The 26,441-nt window shown below is 43.7% G+C and overlaps 1 protein-coding gene across 14 annotated transcripts in view; it reads right to left on the bottom strand.

The window, feature by feature from the left end:
* The window catches only part of ZNF185 (zinc finger protein 185 with LIM domain), a 188,782-nt gene that overhangs the window by 58,780 nt on the left and 103,561 nt on the right, over window positions 1-26,441 (bottom strand). For 9 of the 14 annotated variants that reach the window (XM_040323636.1, XM_040323637.1, XM_040323638.1 and 6 more), the window contains exons 23-29: window positions 21,413-21,487; window positions 19,711-19,773; window positions 17,304-17,411; window positions 13,559-13,627; window positions 11,262-11,375; window positions 9,714-9,779; window positions 3,419-3,538 (exon numbers count right to left, since the gene is read on the bottom strand). In XM_040323636.1, coding sequence (XP_040179570.1) covers window positions 3,419-3,538; window positions 9,714-9,779; window positions 11,262-11,375; window positions 13,559-13,627; window positions 17,304-17,411; window positions 19,711-19,773; window positions 21,413-21,487 — 615 coding nt within the window. The remainder of the gene's footprint in view (window positions 1-3,418; window positions 3,539-9,713; window positions 9,780-11,261; window positions 11,376-13,558; window positions 13,628-17,303; window positions 17,412-19,710; window positions 19,774-21,412; window positions 21,488-26,441) is intronic. The other 5 variants (XM_040323648.1, XM_040323647.1, XM_040323644.1 and 2 more) reach the window with 2 other exon arrangements.

The following is a 26,441-nucleotide window of genomic DNA, read 5'->3' on the forward strand; positions in this document are numbered from 1 at the left end:
TGTAAAATAAACTCTGCTCACATTTGCTGTGCAAAATCACACAGTGAATCCTATATATACAGGATATGTTTAGCCAAAATATTTTTTTATTTTATTTTTGAATAGGGTAGGGAAGGGTTAAACTTATGTTCTCTAATAATCTGATGTTGTAAAGCGCTGCGTAAACTGTTGGCGCTATATAAATCCTGTATAATAATAATAATAATAATACAGTAAAACCTTGGTTTGCGAGCATAATTTGTTCCAGAAACCTGCTTGTGTAATCCAAAGCACATTTTTATTACAGGGTATAAAAGAGAAGAGAGTCACCTCCAAGTGTAGCAATACGTTGCTAAATGTTGTGCCTTTAAATGTAACCATATTGCTACACTTAGAGGCTCCTCTCTTCTTTTTTATACTCAGTTGTGACATGACGCTACTCTTATATCAAGACATCGCTTGTATATCAAGTCAAAATGTATTGGTTTTCTTGCAAAATGCTCTCAAACCAAGTTACTCTCAAACCACTTTGCTGTTTTACTGTACTAATTTCTAATGATTCAATTTTATTGATTTGGTTTTTATCTTGTACAGCATAAATCAAAGGAACACCTGTGTTTTAGGACTAACCATACTGTAATCAAACACTATTATACAGGTGAATTCCACAAGATGATCCTAGACTTTGTACAAACACTTCAAAGCTTCAGAAATTCACACGTTAATGCGGTCACACTACAAAGAACTAAAAGGAGAAACAAGACAGACTCTGCAAAGAAAACACACAATGAAAGCAAACCATCATCCAGACTGCAGACAGCAATTCATTGTGAATACAGGATCTGCACATGACACATAAAAACACACCATCAAGGCGGCTCTCGCCCAGCAGCACTTGTGTTCAGCTCTTTGGCTCTTTGTACACATGATCAGAATTTCCGATGAAAGTCTGACGGAATTTTTTCATTGGATATTCCGACCGTGTGTGTGGGCCCCATCAGACTTTTATTTCCGTCGGAAAATTCCGATCGTCTGTGTGGAACTTCGATGGAGAAAAAAAACACGCATGCTCAGAAGCATTGAACTTCATTTTTCTCGGCTCATCGTAGTGTTTTACGTCACCACGTTTTAGCTATGACTAAGCACTAGTTTCAGTGCAAAACGCGTTAGCAGTCAGGTTTTATTTTGCTGCGACTTGTAGTGCTGTCCTTCTTTCAATAAAAGGCTACAATTTGTTAAGAGTGCAGCTGTCCAGAGACAATCTTTGTTCCTACCACGTTTTGGACGGTCGGAATTTGGTCTGACAGTGTGTATGCAAGACAGCTTGAATGGAATTCTGACGGAAAATTCCATCAGGTTTTATTCCTTTGAAAATTCTGATCGTGTGTACAGGGCATTAGGCCAAGTTTACACATGCAGCAGACCTTACCAACGTATTTGATCGGCAATGAGAAAGCGATATGCCAACTTCTCATAGCCTGTTTAACCCGGTAAAGCCAAGACCACCGCAACTGCAAGCATTGCACACATGAGTTCTTATTCACTTGAATTGGTCACATTTGCTTGCTGAACATGATGGGGGGGTATAATTTTTGCTCTGTAGCGTATGTACAATTCTGTCCGGCTGCCTTTGCAGCTTAAAGTGCACTTAAATTAAACTAGGGTTGTCCCGGTACCGATACCAGTATCGGTATCGGGACCGATACCGAGTACTTGCGGGAGTACTTGCAAATGCCCCCGATGCCTGGTCGAATACTTAGCCCCCCCGCCGCCGCCTCCGCTTAGTTAATACGGGCGGGAAACATTACAGCTTTCATTTGAATAGCTGTAGTGTTTCCCGCTGCGCCGCGTATAGACACTGCCCCTTGCTCGGGATTGGACGGGGGATCTGTCCAATCCCGAGCAAGGGGGAGTGTCTATACGCGGCGCGGCGGGAAACACTACAGCTATTCAAATGAAAGCTGTAATGCTCCCCGCCCGTGTTAACTAAGCGGCGGCAGCGTTGCGGCGGGATGCGGCGGCGTTGCGGCGGCATCTAGGTATGGGGGACATGGCTGCATCTATGGTGGGGACATGGGCTGCATATATGGGGGATATGGGGGACATGGCTGCATATATGGGGGGGACATGGCTGCATATATGGGGGGGGACATGGCTGCATATATGGGGATATGGGGGACATGGCTGCATATATGGGGGACATGGCTGCATATATGGGGGGACATGGCTGCATATATGGGGGACATGGCTGCATATATGGGGGGACATGGCTGCATATGTGGGGGGACATGGCTGCATATGTGGGGGGACATGGCTGCATATGTGGGGGGACATGGCTGCATATGTGGGGGGACATGGCTGCATATGTGTGGGGACATGGCTGCATATGTGGGGGGACATGGCTGCATATGTGGGGGGACATGGCTGCATTTGTGGGGGGACATGGCTGCATTTGTGGGGGGACATGGCTGCATTTGGGGACACATTTAAAAAAAGTATCGGTATTCGGTATCGTCGAGTACTTGAAAAAAAGTATCGGTACTTGTACTCGGTCCTAAAAAAGTGGTATCGGGACAACCCTAAATTAAACTATTAAAGCAGGCAGCTATATTTCGCAGAAGAGACTAGCAATGTCTCTTCTGCAATGACAAACACTTGCCTTCCTGCCTGCATGGAGCCTTCTATTAAATGCACACTGAGCTGAGCATAAACAGCTTGGCGAGCATCCCCAGCACACTCCAGCTTTGTTAAAATGACCGGCTTCCATACGTATGTGCAGAATGACATCATTCAAACCTCAGCCAATCAAGAGGCTGAAACCCCAGACCCCAGAAGCAGCTGGGGAAAATATGAAAGCAACTGGTTTAGTTTTGCTTTAAGAGGAGGGCATTGGTGGGGAGAGGAGGGCATTGGTGGGGGGAAGGGCGAACTGTCAAAACCAAACACTAGAAAGTGGCAACTGTGGCAGTGGAGGGGGTTGTGAAAACGAGCGGAACTTCCCCTTTTTGGTAAAGTTCTGCTTCTCTTATTTTTGCTACCCCTCACCCCGAAACACAAGCGTTTTAAAAATCCCTAAGTGAGGGTTGAGGAGCAAGTAAAGCATTACATTTTGCTTGCCATTAAATTTTTCCTTTTTTTTTTGCCCCATGGATCTCCTTTACATTACATTTCCCATTTCAGTTACAGAAATAAAGAGAGTAAAGATTCTTAACCCATTTAGTAAATCAGCCCAACAGATTCTTATTATTGATAATTTGATATGATTATTGATAATGCGTAAAAAAGTAGGAAAACTTATCAGATTAGATTGGAATGATTATATATTAAATCGAGTAAGTAATGCATAATCACGATGCATTCTAGTGAAGGGAACGTTTCCAATCACGGAATTACATACTTATAAAAATAAAATAGTAATAATGTGAGGCTATAGTTTTACCTATCCTCTCTGATTATAGTGATTTTTCCAGGTCCAGCCTGCATTATGGGTAAATTCTCTGTGAGAGTTCTGGAGAAGGTGGAGGATGTCAGGGTTGGGATGTCTGGACTATCTTTGTTACTATGAAAAAAAGCAATTCTTAAAAGCTGCATTTTACAAGGCAAGACAGGAGCAGATTAAAGAATACCCGTCAGAAATGTTGGTCATTTAAATTAAGAAAAAAAAAAAATGCATAGGCAGGAGGTTACCATCAGTGAAATCATCGAATTATCAGCAAATCCACTTTTCTGGTGAGAGTTAAACTTGGATCAAACCCCTTCTCTCCTGCCTCCTGAATCTCTTTATTGGTCCCTTAATGTTATGAGCAGTCCCATTGCCCATTGACCAATAAAGCGACTTGGCAGGTATGAAGGTGTGAAACCAAGCCCAACTTTTATAGGTAAAATCAATATTTGCATATCACTGTAGCCGCCTATATTGTTGCATCTCCTTATCATTTTGACATGTGGTTTTCATGAAAGGTTACCACTGATTATGTATTTTTATCATTCAGTTTGAATTTCCCAGGTTTGCTTACTTGGAGTATTAGGCACCATTCACACTTGTGCAACTTGTCATGCAACTTTTGGACATCAAAGTTGCATGACAAGTCGTTCCCCATGTTTTACAATGATAACCATTCATATATATGTGACTTAAGCCTCGTACACACGACCAAGGAACTCAACTGGCGAAACACATCGTTTTCCTCGTCGAGTTCCTTGTTAGGCTGTCGAGGAACTCGACAAGCCAATTTTCTCCATTCCCGTCAAGGAAATAGAGAACATGCTCTCTTTTTGGCTCGTCGAGTTTCTTGACAGTTTCCTCGACGAAAATGTACACACGACCGGTTTCCTCTGCAAAAAAATTTGTCCCAGCAAATTTGTTGCTGGTTTTTGCCGAGAAACTCGGTCGTGTGTACGAGGCCTGAAAGTTGCAGCAATTTCAAAGTAGTTCATGCACTACTTTGGTCTGATTTTCATGCAACTTGAGGGCCATAGACTTCAATAATAACCCTCAAAAGTTGCATGAAAGTTGTACCTGAATGTTATACAATGCAACTTGTGTGGAACAGTTGTCCATTATCACTGGCTGCCAAAGTCGTATCCATGTTGGACCCATCAAAAGTTGCGTCAAAGTTGCACTCCAAAGTCAGCACAACTTTGGAGTCGTACAAGTGTGAATGGAGCCTAAAGGCCATAGCCCCCTGTATTTCATAAAACCACGCTTTCATTATTGTTCAGCTATAGGGCTGCTAATTTAAACTCAGATTTCTTCTTTGTTAATGTACCCAAGCACACCAGATGATAGCCTTGGCTTGATTAGGCAACCACTGTATGTCCATGGGGCACTACAGTAACTGCTAGTCAAGGCTTCTCAGGGCGATGGTGACCGAACAGGTTAGAAGGTTTGTCCAATGGATTCTTTTCCCCCTGATAAGCCAATGCAGATGTCTGCAGCATGCCTCTGCTGCCTTGCTTAAACATAAATGTCTGACCAATTCAATTTGAAGATTGTACAGTTCGACACAGATGCCCTTGGGCAGATCAAGTCTACATGTCCAACCCACCTCTGGATGGTCAGCTTTAGAGGTTGGTCAGATGTGCAAACCAACATCCCAGGCTAAACTGTCTGCAAAGCTCTTCATAAACTTGGACACTTGCCTTAGCCAAACATACATGTTTGTGTCAATGGAGAATGGAGGGGCAGAAGAAGTACTGTATACTATCCAATTGTAAGCAGTTTCCCAGTGGGTATGTGCTGCGGACATAAACATTAGTGGCATCCGGCTAATGTCACCTCATGTCTATTTGTAGTTTTAGTAAACCTAATAAAAATGCTAGACAGTGTAAAATAGAAAATAAATGGGGATTTAAAATAAATAGAAATAATGTTGGTAAATGATGTTCAACTAGGTGAAACCGATTATTTTATAACAATGCAACACTTTTTCAAATGAAAAGTGTTAAATAATGAGTAGATTCATCACAGGTGACTCCCTAGCCGATGTAATTTAAAGAGGAGCTCCAGTCTGGAAAAAAATATAAAAAAAAACAGCAGCTACAAGCTACAGCTGCTGACTTTTAATATAAGGACACTGTTACTGTCTAGGGATCCCCTAATGTCCTCACCCCGAACCTTTATTCATCAGTCAGCGTCGGGTGCAGGTGCCGAGTTATTGTAAGTACGGGAAACCGGCAGTGAAGCCTTCAGGTTTCAGGCTTCACAGCCAGTTTCCTACTGCGTGAATTTTGCTGCACTTTCTGAATGGTCCTGTTATTTTCTGGGACCTGTGTGTGGGCTGGAAATGCTCGTAGATTGCCACGCCAAAGTGAGAGCGGGTACCTGTCAAAACCAGGTGCCCGCTCCCCCCCCAAAGTGGCAAATGTGGCATTGAAGGGGGGTGCTTCCCCTTTTTGGTTGAGCTTCCGATTTAACATTCACATAATTAACTATTTAGGTCTACAGCGAATGCTATATCAGGTTTCAACAGCAAGTGGCACTGCAGGTAAAATCTGGAGGTGGATGCTCTTAATACCAGCAAAAACCACAAGCTGCTGAACCAGGGAACCTTCTGCATTACTGTACTAATGCAGAGATAAGAGCCACAAACACAAAAAATCTCTAAAATGCACTAAAACTCTACAATGGTACTTACTATTGGCCAGTGACAGACCAATAGTAAGACAGAAATGGTGAGAGAGGGCAGGCCAGGGACACCGATCACAGAATTTGGTTGTTGGTCATATTAGGGCCTCTGCATGAAATCCATCAGGTGTATTGTAGTCGGGCAACCATAAAACACACCAAAAACACACACGTACATCAAAAATGCAGCAAAAACACATATGCGTTTTTACTGTATTTTTTGAAAGTAGCAAAGTGAAGGGGTCCTTGGATTCTGGAGGACACTCTGCTGGAAATCCTTTAAAGCGGAAGTAAACCCAAAGGTTTAATAGTTTAAAAAAAACAGTCACATTCCCGGCATGCCAGAAGTGATAATTGTCACATTGGATGTGCTCCCAACCAAACTGTCAAACCATCCAATGGCTATTGTCATAACTGATCACATGTGCAGTATCATGGCAGTTGAAGATTAAACAGTGACCAAGACAGCCTCCAAACACACCTCTATGTTAGCCTGTATGGCCATGCACACTGAAGAGCTGAAAAAAAACTATCACTTGTGCATTCAGGAAAGCAGCATTTGGGAAAAAATAAAAACACTAAAAGGCGTATAAACAAATCTAAGGGCCGGTTCACACCATGCCCATACATGAATCGCACAGGAATGAGCTGTACGTTCCTATGTGATTCAGACTGCATGCAAAACACACTCCATTTGCGATCTGCAGTGGGTGTCAATAGAAAGTCAACACCACCACCAAACACAGTGCGTTTGCCTGCACCTGTTCGCACTTTTGTAATTTTGTACCATGTGATCCGAGTACAGTGCATGCACTACTTTAATGAGGTGCGGTGCTATTTTAGCCCATTCAAAAAGAAAAGGCTGAAATTGCACCACACAGAACCGCATGTGAATCGCACAGTAACGCTTGTCGCAGTCCTGTGTGATTAATGTGCGGGCATGGTGTGAACCGACCCTGAAAGGGCCTAAATGCTTTGAGTGTTTAGCACTTGAGCGCATGCATTCATTCATTCCAGAATACATTAATACTGTCCAATGGAATGAATAAATGGCCAAATGTTTAAAGCGCCTAAATGCGTTTGCAAAACGCAGCTTTAGGAGCATTTTTTTTTTCAAGCTGCTTTTTTCCTGCTTAAAAGCAGAGGTGTCCAGGGAAGGAAAAAAAAAAACACATTCTGTGTGCCTGAGGCCTAAGATGGCCGTAGACAATATAACCAGGTCCTTGCCGAGGTTTCTAAGATTTCCTTCTGCTGTGGCTTATTGACCTACCATCTAATGGCATCTGCATAATTCTGGGCCAATGTCACTTGGCAAAACCAGCGGCAAGACCCAATGATCTCATTAGCTGTCTATGAGGCCGGCATTCTTCCTACTGACCACTAAGGGGCATTTTCCCCATTGACCCCCAATTCATTGATTTAGTAACCTAAAAATCATTTTAGGGTTTCCTCTGGGGTATTAAGGTTAGGAGAGCCTGCAGTAGAGGGTTGTCTGACATGAACACACAATTTGATCATTTAGTAATCTCTAATGGTCAGCACATGGGGAGGTAGGGGAGCTAAAAACACCTCTGACACCAATTTATTGGGGCAAACAACAGTTTCCAACCTATCTCATTAACTGACCATACATGGGTCGAAATTCGGCCAGTCCAGCAGGAATGTCGATGTATGGCCAGGCTATCTATCTATTGATCGACTTGTGTAGAACCAGCCTGTCGGGTATTTCCTGAACGATCAGTGCCGCTGGTTAGAGCCGTCAACACTGATCATTGTATTCTGCTCGCGGGGATATCTCCCTGCTATCAGAATACAAAGGCTCAGTGTGAGTGATTCATCCATCCACATTGAGAGTGTGAATGGGGGAAATCAGCTAATTTTCTTTCGTTGAACCCACTGGTTGAACAAAAAATATGTAATGTATAGCCAGCCTTACTATTTCCCTTAGAGCCCCAGCTGGTAGTGTCTTTCACTGACCATATATCATACTGACTGTAAAATCTCCTTTTGATCTACTGTGTGATTGGATACAAATAGAAAGAATTGTTCAGGTTTGTCCTCAAATTATATACTTTTGATCAGTTTAAAATTGATTGCACAGAAATTGTACAATCAGATTGTAGTGTGTACGGCCACTCCTAAAGCTGGCCATACGCATAGAGATTTCTTTGCCTGCAGGCTGATTAAAAGAATTCCAAGAGATTCCTCCATCCTTGTCAACAGCGAATATGGACTAATCTCCCCCCGAGGGCTATTGTTTTCTGACAATTGGTGCCTCCAGTTGTCAGAATATTTGAACAGTGGCTGCATCTGATGGGATGCAGGTGTGTTGTTTCCACCTGGCTCCTTTAACAAGAATCGACTTTTATTTACCCGGTTGTTGCGGACAGGGCTACCCTACGGATCAAATTTTATTGCGTGTATGGTCAACTTTAGACATTGGTTTGGTGCCAGATGACTATAGTTGGTGGTGTCTAATGCGTCTGGACACCTTAAAAAGAGGTGACCTTTTTTGAACTTCTAATTGATGGGATGCAGGCATGTACTGGCTATCGGGACTACTGGGAGTTTCCCGGTGGGCTGATGGCTCAGTGGGCCGGTTTTAGCAACAGCGGAGGTAGAGCAGGAGTGGACTCCCAAACCCTGTCCACCAATAAGCTAATCTCCCGCTGTGTGGCTGTTTAGAAAAAAACATCTCCAGGCCCCCTGTGTTTAGTGGGGGGCCAGGGGAAAGAAAGCAGACTATTTTATCACTTTCTGCTTTGGGCGGATTAATCCGTAGCAGCGCACTACTCAATCGAAGGCCGGCCTGTGCTATATCAGAACACTGGAGCCGGCCGGGAGTGCTGCTGCGAATGAATCCGCCTAAAGCCAAACGTCATGAAATAGTCTGCTTTCTGGCCCCGGGCGCCCACTGAACACAGAGGAGACCCAGGGAAGTTTTTTTTTTCTAATCAGCTACACAGCGGGGAGTCGGGGAGATTAGGTGGACAGGATTTGGGAGTCCCTGCTCACCCTGCCCCCCCCTTCCAGTTTCTTCCAGCCCTAGTTACCCAGCTCTGTGGTGCCCAGGAGGAAGGGAGAGGATCAGATTTACCAGCAACCCGGGCTTCCAGCTCCAGAGAAACCACCTGCAGGACAAGCACTGCAGCCGGAACCTAAGTAGAAGAAGCTGTGCAGACCAGGTACTGGGGGGACGAACATCGATGGGCACTTATGAGGCTAAGCTGATGGGCACTGATCAGGCTGCAATAATGGGCACTGATCAGGCTGCATTAATGGGCACTGATCAGGCTGCATTATTGGGCACTGGTGTTCTGTCCTATGCCCAATAGTGAAATGTTTTTACTTATTTTTTTGGCGCAATTGCGTATAGTTTATATACTGTTTTTGTGTGTGTTGGCAAAATCAAAGTGAGCTGGTTTGGAGGAAGTCCAGGGCCAAATTTTAGTCCCAGTCCAGCCCTAATGGGATGTCCTCAGGTCTGTGAGGTCACTAGAAGATAAATGTATGCAGTTGGTGAATGAACCAAGTAGAAACCAACGTCAAATGAAATACCAACTTTGGGTGAAGGCAACCTTTAATACATACATTCCCACACACCTACCTTTCATGAGAGGTTTCCACAGTCCTTGTAGTGGAACTTGCTTGTGTCGTCACTTTTGGAGGCTCCCTGTTATATAATGACAATAATAATTGTAAACATTGTTACTTATATAAAAAACAAAAAAAAAAGTTTGTAGCGCGCTCCCACTGCTGTTGATCAAGTCCAGTAACGAAGGAGTAGGGGTGGGGCTTAGCCACGCTCTGTGTGTTAAGGGACACACATAGCCGACTCAAAAACGACCCTACATGAGTGCCCCCATAGAGGGTGGCTTGCTATGGGGTGCACTCAGCAGAGGGAAGGAGCCAGGACCACCCGTGGGGGACCCCAGAACAGGACAATCAGGCTGCTCTGCGCAAAACCATTGCACAGAGCAGGCACGTATTACATGTTTGTTATTAAAAAAAAAAAAAAAGGATTACAATCACTTTAACATTAATAGATCAAGCAATAGCAATAGAAACAGAATTTGTCTGGTGAACACAGGAGGTCGCTTACTTAGTGCCAATCACAAAATTTACTAAGCTCTGACGCAACTGCAAGTGTACCAGATGTCTATCCAAGCATGCATCCCGGCAGGTCAGAACTATACCAGGCCACATGGCCCTAAAAATAGGGGGCTGGGTGCTTTGGGGCAACGGGGGCTATGCCCCCCACCCAAAAGCACTTTGTGCCCATGTTGATGAGGACAAGGGCCCCCAGATCCCATCCCCCCAAAATGAATGAGTATCGGGTACATGGTACCCCTACCCATTCACCAAAAAGTGTCACATGGTAATAAAAACACACACAGTTTTTAACAATTCTACCAGGTGACCTAGCCAGGTGGCCACGCCCCTTACCTATATAAGAAGTGTCAGATGGCGGAGCCTGTCGTAGGCAGCCAACCTTCACCGATGGCAGGAGCATCTTTGTTTCCTTTTTGGGTCCGGTGGGTGCCGTGATTGATGGTTAATTTACATCAGGGGACACAATTTTTTTGTTTGTTTATTTTTTAATAAAAGAATTGTCAAAAACTGTTTTTTTTTTTCTTTTACCTTGTGACACTTTTTTGGTGAATGGGTAAGGGTACTATGTACCCGATACTCATTCACATGGGGGGGTGGGATCTGGGGGCCCCCTTCTTAAAGGGGGCTTCCAGATTCCGACTAGCCCCCTGCCCGCAGACCCCAGCAACCACTGGCCACGGTTGTGGGAATGAGCAAACAGATGTGATGGGAAGATGGTGTCAACTGTGTTAGAGTGCCATCAACAAATGTGGGGCTGATCTATGCCCCGTCTCTGCCTCTATCACTCACAGGGAGATATCTGCAGCACGCTCCACCCAAATCTTAAAGAACCGCCTGATATCTGCATCAAAGTTTCCAATGCCTTCTACAGTCATTCCAAAGAGCCTGCTGCATTCTCCATTAATTTATATATTTCCTTTGATTGCAGAAAAAGAGTGAGACTCACTTCCTTGAATTCATAGTGGCTACAAGTGAAGCAGTAGACAATCAATCCATCACTTGTATAACATGGATGGAATGGCCTGGTCCAGTTTGCACTTACCTTTCTTCTCTAAGGAGAGTGATCTTCCCAGGTCCTGCTTGTACAGTTGAGCTTCTTGTCTCAGTGTTATCACTGCAAGATTTCAGCTTAGGGATGTCGGAAATGATGTTTCCACTATAAAGAGGTTGATAAAATGTTATATTTTCTTTGATCTTACAAGAAATCCAGAGAATAGTTTAGAATACATAGTTTGTGAAAATAAAAAGATAATTTTGGTGGCCATGTGTGCCCTCTCTCTTTGGTGTAAGAACCCATCAGTCAATAGTATAGAAGCTGATGAGTTCCTAGCAGTTTAAAAGTCAGTGTGGCCACCAACTGGAGCAAGCAAGTGATGCTCCAGATTTTGTGGATTACTTGTGGCAATCAAGACTTTCTCTAATGCCGCGTACACACGATCGGAATTTCCAATGGAAAAAGTCAGACAGACCTTTTCCATCGGATATTCCGATCGTGTGTAGTGCCATCTGAGTTTTGATGAATTCCATCGGAGTTTAGATATAGAACATGTTCTATTTTTCTCCGATGGAATTCCGATGTGATTTGGCCAGGCAAAAGCCCGATCATGTGTAAGCGACATAAAGTGAATCTGATCCCCTTCTATGGAGGAGAATGAATGTGGTGTTAAACCAAAAAAGATTTATTGTTAATTCTTAGACATGGTTGCATTTGTTTTCTATTTAACCACTTGAGACCCGCGCTATTGACAAAAGACGTCAACAGCGCGGCTCTCAGGTGCCAACTGGACGTCTTTGGACGTCATTTCAAATGCATTACCCGGGCGCGCAGCGGGTAAACACTGTCACGGCGCATCGCTGGGGAGCCGATGCGTGTACCTGGCGGCCGCGATGTCCACCGGGTACACGCGATCGTCGGTAACACAGCAGATACGTGGAGCTCTGTGTGTAAACACAGAGCTCCACGTGCTGTCAGAGGAGGCCAATCTGTGTCTCTTGTACATAGGGACACAGCATCGGTCACCTCCCCCAGTCACCCCCCTCCCCCCACACAGTTAGAACACACCCAGGATACACATTTAACCCCTTCCTCACCCCCTAGTGTTAACCCATTCACTGCCAGTCACATTTATACAGTAATTAGTGCATTTTTATAGCACTGATCGCTGTATAAATGTGAATGGTCCCAAATTTGTGTCAAAAGTGTCCGATGCGTCCGTCGCAATATCGCAGTCCCAATAAAAATCGCAGATCGCCGCCATTACTAGTAAAAAAAAAAATCATAAAAAAATCATAATTCTGTCCCCTATTTTGTAGGCACTATAACTTTTGCGCAAACCAGGCGCTTATTGCGATTTTTTTCTTTTTTTTACAAAAATACGTCGAAAAATACGTATCGGCCTTAACTGAGAAAAAAAATATTTTTTTTTTAAAAAAAATTGTATATTTATTATAGCAACAAGTAAAAAATATATATATATTTTTAATTGTCGCTTTTTTTTGTTTATAACGCAAAAAATAAAAACCGCAGAGGTGATCAAATACCACCAAAATAAAACTCTATTTGTGGGGAAAAAAGGATGTCAATTTTGTTTGGGAGCCACGTCGCACAACCGCGCAAATGTCAGTTAAAGCGACGCAGTGCCAGAAGCTGAAATTTCGCCTGGGCACGAAGGGGGTTTATGTGCCCAGTAAGCAAGTGGTTAAAGCTTTTTTTCCCTTTATTTTCACTTGCCATATTATCTTTCAACTTCTTTTAACAGACTAAGCTTTCCAGACAAAATGACAGTTAGACGCCTTTCACACCGAGGCGCTTTGCAGGCGCTATAACGCTAAAACTACCGCCTGAAAAGCGCACTGAAAGAGCCACGCTTGACTCCAGTGTGAAAGCCCGAGGGCAATGTCCTGCAAGCAACATCTTTGGAGCGGGTAAGGAGCAGTGTGTATACCGATCCTCCACTGCTCTTGCCTGTTGAAATCAATGGGCACCGTGGCCATACATACTGCAGTAGATGCCTATCGAGGATCGCCAACCATTCCATTACATAGCACACTCATTGAAGGATGCAGAGTTACCCAGCCTTGTAATCATTATCAAGATGGTATCTGTCTATGGCCAAATTTCACTGTTTCCCACTGTTGTGTAAAACCCTGGCATCATTACATGAGTATGAACTGTCCAAGACCATAATCTGCTCAGGGGGCATCCCAGCCTGCTGTACTAAATCAGAACAATGAGTGGGGTTTTGATACCTACATCATACCATATACCACATCGGCAACAAATGAAAACGCACAACCTTTGCTACCATAAGCATATTCCCATCCAATGAATTAGATTACCTGTCAACTGTGGTGGTGACAGTTCTGGTGGATGTTCTGTTCTCGGTAGGTTTGGGTGTCAAATTGTCACTGCAAAAAAATTAAGTTTAAAAATGTATCTGTGTTCTAGATTTGCTGATAATAAACTACACATGATAAGTAGTAGCAGGAACAGTATTGTATTATTCACACAGGAGCTCTATAGGTTAATGATGGATAGATAGCTTGACAAGACTTTGCATGTAGAGAAAGGTCTGCTAGGACAACTATGCGCAACACACACTGGACCCCCCCCCCCCCCCATTATCCACTGGCTCATGCCAATTTCAAGGCACTGATGTCAGCCTGTGAAGAAAACTCTTATTTCAGAGTTACAACAGATCAATCTTCCCTAAAATGTGGCAGCTAAAGGTTACAGCCAAACTCCAAGCATAGGTGTGGGCACAGGGTGTGCCAGGTACACCCTAATCAACATGTGTGGCACAGATTCCCCCCTATTTTAACCCCTGATTTTTCACCAAAGCCCCAGATGTGGTTCCTACAAGGCTGTCTTAATGAGAGGGCACACCTGGGCACTGCCCAGGGGCCCCAGCTGCATGGGGGGCCCCTACACTTTCCCCAAAGCAGCTGTTCCTTGAGACCACGCTGCCCCGGAATGAGAGTGATGGATACACAGGGGAGGCAGGCTGGCAGCGGTGCGTTTTGCTGTGCAGAACAATACCTACTATTTCACAACCAGCAAGGAGGGGCGGCCGGAGCGCCAGTGATGCTCTGACCACACCCCATGCAACTTGAATGCTCGGGACTCAAAGGCTGCGGGGTAGGAGCTGGAGTGGGAGCTGCTGAGTCGGCAGCACTGAGAGCCTACCTGCAGAAGTGGCATTGTGGATGGTGTCATGGTGAGACCAGCTATCCAGCACTGTTTGCACTGAAAGGCTTGGAATGCCCGGAGGGATGCTCCCTCCTCCACCCCTCCTTCTGCCTGCTTGATTGGTATAGGTGAGTGCAGTGCTGGAGGTGGGCACAGAGCCAAAAGTTTACATCACTGTATCTCCACTGGAAAAGGGGGTACTACATGGCTGGAATAACGGTGCTGGGGGATATCAAGGGTGTATGGGGAAAAACAATGCTGGGGTAGTTTGGGTGGCTATAGTGCTAGAGGTATCAGTGAAACAGATAGGCCATAGTTTAGGGGGTATCAGGGATGTAATGGGGTCACAATACAAGGGGTATCTTATTGTATATGGTTACAGTGCTGGGGGGATTATCTAGGGTGTAGAGTGGTCAGAGTGCTGGGGGGATATCTGGTGCGTAGAGGGGTCAGAGTGCTGGGGGAATATCTAGGGATGTAGAGGGGTCAGAGTGCTGGGGGGATATCTAGGGATGTAGAGGGGTCAGAGTGCTGGATGGATATCTGGGGTGTAGAGGGGTCAGAGTGCTGGGGGGATATCTAGGGATGTAGAGGGGTCAGAGTGCTGGATGGATATCTGGGGTGTAGAGGGGTCAGAGTGCTGGGGGGATATCTAGGGATGTAGAGGGGTCAGTCTTGCTCAAAAATGAGCTGCTTCAGTTTGAAGCCCTGTACACACGATCGATTTGTCCGATGAAAACAGACCGATGGAACATGCTGCATTTTTTAATGTCGTTTTTTAAAATGTCATTTTTCGGGTTGTAAACAATTATCGTGTGTGGGCTAAAATTACGTAAAAAACCCGCGCATGCTCAGAAGCAAGTTCTGAGACAGGAGCGCTCGTTCTGGTAAAACTACCGTTCATAATGTAGTAAGCACATTCATCACGCTGTAACAGACAGAAAAGCGCGAATCGTCTTTTACTAACAAGGAATCAGCTAAAGCAGCCCAAAGGCGAATAGAACTTCCCCTTTAGAGTGCCGTTGTACGTCACCGCGCTTTGCTAGATCATTTTTTTAAAACGATGGTGTGTGGGCAACGTCGTTTTTAATGATGAAGTTGGAAAAACTTAGTTTTTTTTCATGATGAAAAACGACCATGTGTACTCGGCATTAGAGCTTGTGAACTCGGAAGGAAGATCGGGTGAAGATGGAGATGCCTGGGAGCCGTGACAGCGCTGCGTTGGAGGGCTCCGTGTCCAGGTAAGTCTGTCATAATGTGCTAGTATGCGATGCGAAGTGCTTTACATACTGTGCATTCAGTGCTCTCAAGTAGCTTACAATCTAAGATCCCTATCTCCCAAACAAACTAGCATCATTTTGGAAAGGAGCAAATTAACCTACCAGCATGTTTTGGAGTGTGGGAGTAAGCAGGGGTACCCAGAGAAAACCCACGCAAGTATGGGAAGAACATGCAAGATAATGTCCTGATTGAGATTCGATCTGAGGACTACAGTGCTAAAAGGTATGAACAAACTAAGCCACTTTGCTGCCAATAATATACAATATTGTATTAGACTGTAGTGTTTTATTACATAAAGTTTACAGTTATAGTGGCTTTTAGGTCTCATTCACATGAGCGCTGAGGCCTGTAGTCCGTGAATGGGATGCGTCTCCTTGTGGCTTGAACTGTCAGGTGCTGCATGCAGGCTTTTTCAATTACGGGGGGAGGCAGTGGGCGCTTTCCCAATTTGACTGGCGTGCGAGTGAGCGGCCCCCAAAATGCGCACTGTCTGTTTAGGGCCGCTCATCTGCACCCACATACCCGGCAGATTGGAACACAACTGTTGTGTCCCCATTGACGCGAATGTCTGCATGCAGCACCTACCAGCTCACAGTCCAATCATGGACTACAAACCTCAGCGGCTGGGTAAATGAGGCCTAAAGTATCTTTGACACGATTAGGAAAGGTTTAAACACCTGGGGCCAGATTCAGGAACGTTTTACGCCGGCGTATCTATTGATACGCCGCGTAAGTTAAAAGATGCGCCGTCGTATCTATGCGCGGTATTCTTAAAACAAGTTACGCCTGAATTTTGGCTTAATACGACCGACGTAAGTCTCCTACGCCGTCGTATCTTAGGTGCATATTTACGCTGGCCGCTAGGGGCGCTTCCGTTGATTTACGCGTCGAATATGCAAATGAGCAAGATACGCTGATTCACAAACGTACTTACGCCCGGCGCATTACTATACGCTGTTTACGTAAGGCGTACGACCGGCGGAACTTTACCCCTCATAAAGCAGGTGTAAGTCATGTTAACGTATGGACGTCGGAACACCCGTCGAAATTTACGTTGTTTATGACGTAAGTCGTACGTGAATAGGGCTGTGCGTAAGTTACGTTTACGTCGTTGGCAGTGTTCGACGTATATTAGGCATTCTAGCCGACGTGATTTTGAGCATGCACACTGGGATATGTCCACGGACGGCGCATGCGCCATTCGTTCGGCCCCTAGTTTGCATGGGGTCATGGCTCATTGTAATACAACACGCCCACTGCCTTGATAATTTGAATTAGGCGGGCTTACGCCGGCCCATTTATGCTACGCCGCCGTAACTTAGGGCGCAAGTTCTTTCTGAATACGGTATTCGCCTCTCTAAGTTACGGCGGCGTAGCGTATATGAGATGCGCTACGCCCGCCTAAAAATACGCCAGCCTTTCTGAATCTGGCCCACGATATATTTTTTTTGTCCCATTGAGGAGATTCTGCTTTATTTCCTGTCTTGAGACACAACAAGAGGAAAGAGCAAATCTCTTTAGAGTAAGGGAAATCCTTGTTGGACCATACGTTCTAATAAAGTTAAGGCTTTTGATGGACAACAAAGCTTACAATGTGACCAAAAGATATTCTACCTTTCTGGTCTTAGAACTGTGATCTTTCCAGGTTCAGGTTTGATGGTGGAGCTCCTCGTCTCTGTATTCCAGGATGTCAGCTTGGGGCTCTCTGAACGGTCTGATGCGCTGAGATAAAAATATTGTAAAAATTATTTTTTACTCGTAACAAATGCCAGATCTGAGGAAAAAATTCAACAAAGCATTCTTTCTACGATACGTGTTTGAAATAAGAAAACAAGCAACAGCTTAAAAGCTCCTAGACTTGCTGTTTATATAATTAATGAAATGGGATTTAATAGTTAAAGGAGTTGTAAACCCTGTTTTTTTTTTTACCTTAATGCATCCCCCGAGCCCCTGTGTTACTTACCTGAGCCCCGAATCTCCGAGGTCGCGATCCCAGGCCGTTCACTCCATGGCCGATCGGCTCCTCATTGAATAGATTGATAGCAGCGCAGACATTGGCTCCTGCTGCTGTCGATCAAATCCAATGATGCAGCCGACTGGGGGTGGGGCCAAGTCACACACTCGGCGGCTATGCACACCAAGTGTATAACATGGAAGCGCGCCTGCAAGGCAACCCCCTCGGGAGAGAGCTTCCCAGAGGGGGTTAGCTCTTGCGGGGAGGAGCTGAGACAGCCGCCGTGGGTTCCCAGAAGAGGAAGTTCACGCCCCTCTAAGCACATGCCCAAAATAGGAATAGTGTGAAATCAAATAAAAAAAAAAAGGATTGGGCACCTGTCACATCAAAAATACAAAGCTTTTTACGTTCTAAAATGATAAATATGCACTCCTCATATAAATAAAGATATTGGACACCGCTAACACAACAAACAATTTTAAAAAGCAACATTGTTTTGTTAAAAAGTTACACTACGCCAACTAACCCGAAACCTGCCTAAATTACACTTCCTAAACTTTGCAACTATTAAGACAGTTGTAATGCTACAGAGGACTGTCAGAGACAGCAGGCATACTACAGAAGATGACCATAGACAGCAGGCATACTACAGAAGATGACCATAGACAGCAGATATACTATAGATAATGGTCAAATATAGTAGGCATACTATATGAAATGGTCAGAGACAACAGACAAACTACAGGAGATGGTCGGGGACAACAGACAAACTACAGGAGATGGTCGGGGACAACAGACATACTACAGGAGATGGTCAGGGACAACAGACAAACTACAGGAGATGGTCAGGGACAACAGACAAACTACAGGAGATGGTCAGAGACGAACAAACATGCTATAGGAGATAGCCAGAGGCAGCAAACATACTTCAGGAGATGGTATGGGACAGCTGACATACTATAGAGCAGGGATATGCAATTAGCAGACCTCATGCCTCTGCCTCTGGGTGTCATGATTGTGGCTGTCAGAGTTTTGCTATGTCTCATGGAACTTGCAGTTCTGCTACAGCTGGAGGTCCGCTAATTGCATCTGTTGTCAGTTGGCAGTTGTCGCCAGATGAGGAGGTGAAGCAAATCTTTTAATAAACAGAGAGGATATTCATTTACTTTGGAGGGTTTTTCTCGCAGTCACCTTTGTGTTCCTGGAACAGGAAGCAAGAACATCGCCCCAAAAAGACATTAAGAAAAAAAAAAAGTTTTCGCTTTACATACTTTGAGTTAATGTTGTATTAAACCAAAAAACAAGAAATGTATATATTGCAGCCTACCAATACTTAGACATGTGTAGATATGGTGGCTGCATTGTTTTTCTTTACGCTTAATGCCAGGATCGTCATTTGAAAAACAATGCAGATACCACATCTTTAAAATTCGTGAGCTGCAATATAAGTACTATTTGTTTGCTTTTTTATTTAATACCACTTTGGGTTTAAAATTAAAGCCCTGTACACACAATCGGTTTGTCCGATGAAAACAGACCGATTGACCGTTTTCATCGGACAAACCGATCGCGTGTGGGCCCCATTGGTTTGTTTTCCATCTGTGAAAAAAAATAGAACATGTCTTTAATCTTTCCTATGGATAAAAACCGATAGAAAAAAAAACGATCGTCTGTGTGGAAGTCCATCGGTCAAAAATCCACGAATGCTCAGAATCAAGTCGACGCATGCTCGGAAGCATTGAACTTCATTTTTCTCAGCACCTCGTAGTGTTTTACATCACCGCGTTTTGGCACGGTCGGATTTTTGACTGATGGTGTTGTAGGCAAGACTGATGAAAGTCCGCTTCATCGGAAAAAATCCATTGTATTAGATTTCATCAGATATCCGATCGTGTGTACAGGGCTTTCGAGTTTGTGTTTGGAAAGAATCAAACTGGCTATACATTATACAAGATTTTCGATCAGCGTGTGGCAGTCCTTAGGGTGAAGTGTAAACTAAATGCATTATATCTATTTTTCTCTTGATATAGTCAAACAGAATGCCAAGGTGAGCTCTCTGATACAAACCTGGCAGGTGATGTCTGGAAAGCTGGCTGTAGTGCTTGCATTGATTTCCAAGCATTTTCAAACCTGTAATAATAGATATACAACATATACCTTTATGTTATGGCACTTTAAATCATAAAGAAAAACTACTGTAAAATATTTTATCACAAGCATATAAAAAGTGATGAAGGATGGAAAGCCACGTTTATTACTTAGATCTTTTAGAGCAGACCTTCGCCTATTACATGAACCAGTTTTCATTTAGTTCCTTCCGCCTCTCTATTACAGAACAAGGACACATTTTATTATTATTGGTAAAGTATAGTGTAGTTTTTCTGCTGCAAGGCAGCACATCCAGCTTATTTGCCTTGGAGCGAATTGGGTTTTGTGCTTCCCTAGGCCTGACTAAACTCGTGCACCCCTAATTTAAATATGCCCCACCCCTTCCTGTCAAGGTCACACCCCTTGCCGTTTAAGACCCGCCCTGAAAATTTACAGTGGGGATACTAGTTCTGAGGGCCTGGGGGGGCAATGGAGTCCCTTAAATGGTTTTCCTCTCGCTTCCTGTTTGCCTATGGGGCAGGAAGTACAGGGAAATCTCTAAAAAAATAAACTGACCGGGGCTAAAACTTTCCCTTACTCTATCCAAAATGAAAAAAAAAAAAAAAGCATTGCCTATAGTTCTACTTTAATCACAAATTTTTGATCATTTTATGGAGAGGACTAAGAAGATATAATGGTGCAGCAGAAAACATATAGCACAGTGAGGAAGGTTTGTAGTCCAGGATGATAGGACAGTCAAAATTAGAAGCACCACCTCTCCCCCACAGTTGCGGATGCTTGACGCCTGCATACCAGAAGCAGTGTGGCCGCTTTATGGGGGTGCTAGACTAATTTGCCTCTCTGTCCAGTCCGCCCTATAAGACTGGCACTACACCAACAGTGTAGTGCAAGCCGGCTTGGACTCTTTTGATGCTGCCCCCCTGCAAAGTGCTGCCCTAGGCCTCGGCCTTGTTGGCCTAGGCCAGGATACAGCATTGTGTGTACCCCTTTCTGCCTCCTGGAATTGCCACAACACACATTTCTAGGAAGTAGTTCAATGAGGGCACATGGGTTCTGAAAAACTGCCAATTTTTTTTTCGAACATGCTCTATTTTTCACGACGTGTTTTACGTTGTCATTTTTCGGGTTGTAAAAAACGGTTGTGTGTGGGCTTTAACGACGTTAAAAATCCGCACATGCTCAGAAGCAAGTTATGAGACGGGAGCGCTCGTTCTGGTAAAACTACCGTTCGTAATGGAGTAAGCACATTCATCACGCTGTAACAGACAGAAAAGCGCGAATCGTCTTTTAATAACACAAAATCAGCTAAAGCAGCCCCAAGGGTGGCGTCATCCGAATGGAACTTCCCCTTTATAGTGCCGTTGTACGTGTTGTACGTCACCGCGCTTTGCTAGAGCATTTTTTCACGATCGTGTGTAGGCAAGGCCGTTTTAATGATCAAGTTAAAAAAGGCTGTTAGTCGTTTTATAATGGGAGAACATGATTTTTTAGAAACTTCTGGAAGAACTTGCATCCGTGAATAGGCATTTTTCTTATCTATGATCAAAACTGTCACAATTTGGACTGAATGTGCATATAAACATAGAAATAAACATAGAAATAAACATAGAAATAAACATCATAGAAATAAACCAGTCTTTCAGCATTCAGAGAAAATTACCTGCTGGCATCCTCAAATAGGTATGAATCAAGGGATTTCGACAGAGATTCATCCTTTTTGTCTTTGACCTCCACCCTGTGCAGAGAGAACAATCACGGTGATATATCGGTCTTTGCAGTTCATGTTTTCATGTTTATCATGCAGTGAGATACATCTACAGATAGAACTGGTTGGAAGGACTTATGCCTCGCACACGATCAGGCTTTTGCCCGACCAAACTCTCATCGGAAATTCCGATGGAATTCAATCGGAGGAAAGGAGAACATGTTCTCTATGTAAACTCAGATGGAATTTCTTGGAATTTCCGATGGAAAAACTCAGATAGGCATACACACGGTCTGAATTTCCGATGGAAAATATATACACAGTACAGACCAAAAGTTTGGACACACCTTCTCATTCAAAGAGTTTTCTTTATTTTCATGACTATGAAAATTGTAGATTCACACTGAAGGCATCGAAACTATGAAGTAACACATGTGGAATTATACATAACAAAAAAGTGTGAAACAACTGAAAATATATTTCATATTCTAGGTTATTCAAAGTAGCCACCTTTTGCTTTGATTACTGCTTGGCACACTCTTGGCATTATCTTGATGAGCTTCAAGAGGTAGTCACCTGGCGCAGCACCCCATCACTCTCCTTCTTGGTCAAATAGCCCTTACAGCCTGGAGGTGTGTTTGGGGTCATTGTCCTGTTGAAAAATAAATGATGGTCCAACTAAACGCAAACCGGATGGAATAGCATGCCGCTGCAAGATGCTGTGGTAGCCATGCCAGTTCAGTATGCCTTCAATTTTGAATAAATCCCCAACAGTGTCACCAGCAAAGCACCCCCACACCATCACACCTCCTCCTCCATGCTTCACAGTGGGAACCAGGCATGTAGAGTCCATCCGTTCACCTTTTCTGCGTCGCACAAAGACATGGGGGTTGGAACCAAAGATCTCAAGTTTGGACTCATCAGACCAAAGCACAGATTTCCACTGGTCTAATGTCCAATTCTTGTGTTCTTTAGCCCAAACAAGTCTCTTATGTTTGTTGCCTTTCTTTAGCAGTGGTTTCCTAGCAGATATTCTACCATGAAGGCCTGATTCACACAGTCTCCTCTTACTAGTTCTAGAGATGTGTCTGCTGCAAAAGGTGGCTACTTTGAAGAACCTAGAATATGAAATATATTTTCAGTTGTTTCACACTTTTTTGTTATGTATAATTCTACATGTGTTACTTCATAGTTTTGATGCCTTCAGTGTGAATCTACAATTTTCATAGTCATAAAAATAAAGAAAACTCTTTGAATGAGAAGGTGTGTCCAAACTTTTGGTCTGTACTGTATATATACACACACACACACACACACACACACACACACACACACACACACACACATATACATACATACATACACACACACTTGTTTTTATAAGATGCAAACTAGCATTGCTGAAACCTTCTTCCCTTCTTCTGAAAATAGCTTGGAGGATGACATGAGAAATGAGAGTATGATGTTCTGCAATCCATTTCAGTTAAATTTTAAGTGCCCATAGCTAGGGATGACCTTGGGTTTGGCTCCAGGTTCAGCCGAATACAAGTCATATGTCAATGCTGGGCCAAAGAGCTGCTGGTGGGACCAGATTAGGTAAATTATGTAACGAGCATCTATGTATCCCAGCCACAGCCGTTTGGCCCAGGTATGACAGTTGCCTTCTGGGTGTGGCCGAATCCAAACGCTTTACTACATAAACACTGAATTTGCACAGCTCCCAACTGTCCCTGATTTCGAGGGACTGTCCCTGATTTGGAGAAATGTCCCTCTGTCCCTCATTCCTCCTCATTTGTCCCTCATTTTGGTCTGATCTATATAGTTGTATATAAAATGCACTTTTTATCTATTCCAGGTCTAAACCTTTCATCCCATTTCTATATTGCAGCATTTGTAAATTCCAAAAGCCAAAATGAAGGAATAGTAGTGATAAAAAAACAAACAAAAAAAACAACAACACTTTTTTTGTACAATTCTCCTTTAAGAGGGTGTGTCCTATGTCTGCATACTTTTGCCGATAGGTGTCCCTCATTCCCATCTCAAAAAGTTGGGAGGTATGGCATTTGTCATGTGTTCATTTTTTGAATAGCTATATACTTGTCTATATTCTCCTTTCTTCTAGAATTCATCATGACATGAGAACCGGTCCACTTTATTGCATAATTAATTTATGTGGTAGTGGACAGTGTGCTCATGTAATGCAATAGCAGGTTGCCTCTTCTCAGTCACCCTCAGCACACTTAGGTCACTTTTTTAAAACTGTGGTGGATTTTGACTTGTGGACTTTGCCATAAAAATGCAAAGGAACCTACAGCTGATTTGCACCCAAAAAGCTAAATTTTAAATATAAGCAGATACCATAAAGTTGAATGTAATGCTAACTTATGTACAGTAACTTGAGCATTCCAGCTTTGACATTTGTGGAGTTCCCATCTTTATCCCCCCACTTTAGCAATATAAAACAAGACAAAAAAAAAAAAAAAACTTGCTCTGCTGCTTTGTTTGCAATTTGCAAAAGTTGAAAACCAAATTTGAGAATTAACAATTTTGTGGCTGCAGCAATCAGGTGGAGCTACAAACTTAGGTACACAAATCTCATTACTCCCCCATGCTCCTCTGTCCTCCCCCTGCTTCTTTGTCCCCCCAGGTGAGCGCTGCGGGGAGGGAGAGGAGGGGAGCGCTGCGGGAAAGGGAGGGAAAGAGGAGTGGAGGGGGGCGACGGTCTGCTGTCATTGAAGCTGGCCCACTGAGCCATCGGCCCACCGGGAAACTCCCTGTAGTCCCAACGGCCAGTCCATCCCTGGACATACTACAGGAGATGGTCAGGGACAACAGACATACTACAGGAGATGGTCAGGGACAACAGACATACTACAGGAGATGGTCAGGAACAACAGACATACTACAGGAGATGGTCAGGGACAACAGACATACTACAGGAGATGGCCAGGGACAACAGACATACTACAGGAGATGGTCAGAGACAACAGACATACTACAGGAGATGGTCAGGGACAACAGACATACTACAGGAGATGGCCAGGGACAACAGACATACTACAGGAGATGGTCAGAGACAACAGACATACTACAGGAGATGGTCAGGGACAACAGACATACTACAGGAGATGGTCAGAGACAGACATACTACAGGAGATGGTCAGGGACAACAGACATACTACAGGAGATGGTCAGGGACAACAGACATACTACAGGAGATGGTCAGAGACAACAGACATACTACAGGAGATGGTCAGGGACAACAGACATACTACAGGAGATGGCCAGGGACAACAGACATACTACAGGAGATGGTCAGAGACAACAGACATACTACAGGAGATGGCCAGGGACAACAGACATACTACAGGAGATGGTCAGAGACAAGAGACATACTACAGGAGATGGTCAGGAACAACAGACATACTACAGGAGATGGCCAGGGACAACAGACATACTACAGGAGATGGCCAGGGATGAACAAACATGCTATAGGAGATAGCCAGAGGCAGCAAACATACTTCAGGAGATGGTATGGGGCAGCAGACATACTATAGAGCCGGGATATGCAATTAGCGGACCTCATGCCTCTACCTCTGGGTGTCATGCTTGTGGCTGTCAGAGTTTTGCTATGCCTCATGGGACTTGCAGTTCTGCTACAGCTGGAGGTCCGCTAATTGCATATATTGGCAGTTGGCAGTTGTCGCCAGATGAGGAGGTGAAGCAAATATTTTAATACAACACAACAGAGAGGATATTCATTTTCTTTGGAGGGCTTTTCTCGCAGTCACCTATGTGTTCCTGGGACAGGAAACAAGAACATCGCCCCAAAAAGACATTAAAGGGGTTGTAAAGGTTTGTTTTTTATTTTCTAAATGGGTTACTTTAATCTCACTTACCTTTTCCTTCAATTTCCCTTCTAAATGTTTTTTTCTTTGTTTTCTTTTTCTGAATTTTTCACTTCCTGTTCCTGTTCAGTAAGCTGTTTTAAATGACTTTCTACCGCTCGGATGATGGTGGAAAGCTTACTGAGGCGAAACAGGAAGTGAGAAATTCAAACAAAGAAAAAAAAACATTTAGAAGGAAAATGGAAAGAAAAGGTAAGTGAACCCACAATGCACGAGATTAAAGGAACCTATTTTGAAAATAAATGCTGAACCTTTACAATCCCTTTAAGAAAAAAAAAAAAAAAAACGTTTTCGCTTTAGATACTTTGAGTTAATGTTGTATTAAACCAAAGAACAAGAAATGTATATATTGCAGCCTACCAATACTTAGACATGTGTAGATATGGTGGCTGCATTGTTTTTCTTTACGCTTAATGCCAGGATCGTCATTTGAAAAACAATGCAGATACCACATCTATAAAATTGGTGAGCTGCAATACAAGTACTATTTGTTAGCTTTTTTATTTAATACCACTTTGGGTTTAAAACTAAAGCCCTGTACACACAATCGGTTTGTCCGATGAAAACAGACGGACCGTTTTCATCGGACAAACCGATCGTGTGTGGGCCCCATTGGTTTGTTTTCCATCTGTGAAAAAAAAATAGAACATGTTTTTAATCTGTCCTATGGATAAAAAAAAACGATAGAAAAAAAACGATCGTCTGTGTGGAAGTCCATCGGTCAAAAATCCATGCATGCTCAGCATCAAATCGACGCATGCTCGGAAGCATTGAACTTAATTTTTCTCAGCGCCCCGTAGTGTTTTACGTCACCGCGTTTTGGCACGGTCGGATTTTTGACTGATGGTGTGTAGGCAAGACTGATGAAAGTCCGCTTCATCGGATATCCGACGAAAAAATCCATCGGATTCGATTCCATCAGATATCCGATCGTGTGTACAGGGCTTTAGAGTTTGTGTTTGGAAAGAATCAAACTGGCTATACATTATACAAGATTTTGGATCAGCGTGTGGCAGTCCTTAGGGTGAAGTGTAAACGAAATGCATTATATCTATTTTTCTCTTGATATAATCAAA

This window comes from Rana temporaria, chromosome 9 (genome assembly GCF_905171775.1).
Source record: "Rana temporaria chromosome 9, aRanTem1.1, whole genome shotgun sequence".
NCBI classification, from domain to species: Eukaryota; Metazoa; Chordata; class Amphibia; order Anura; family Ranidae; genus Rana; species Rana temporaria.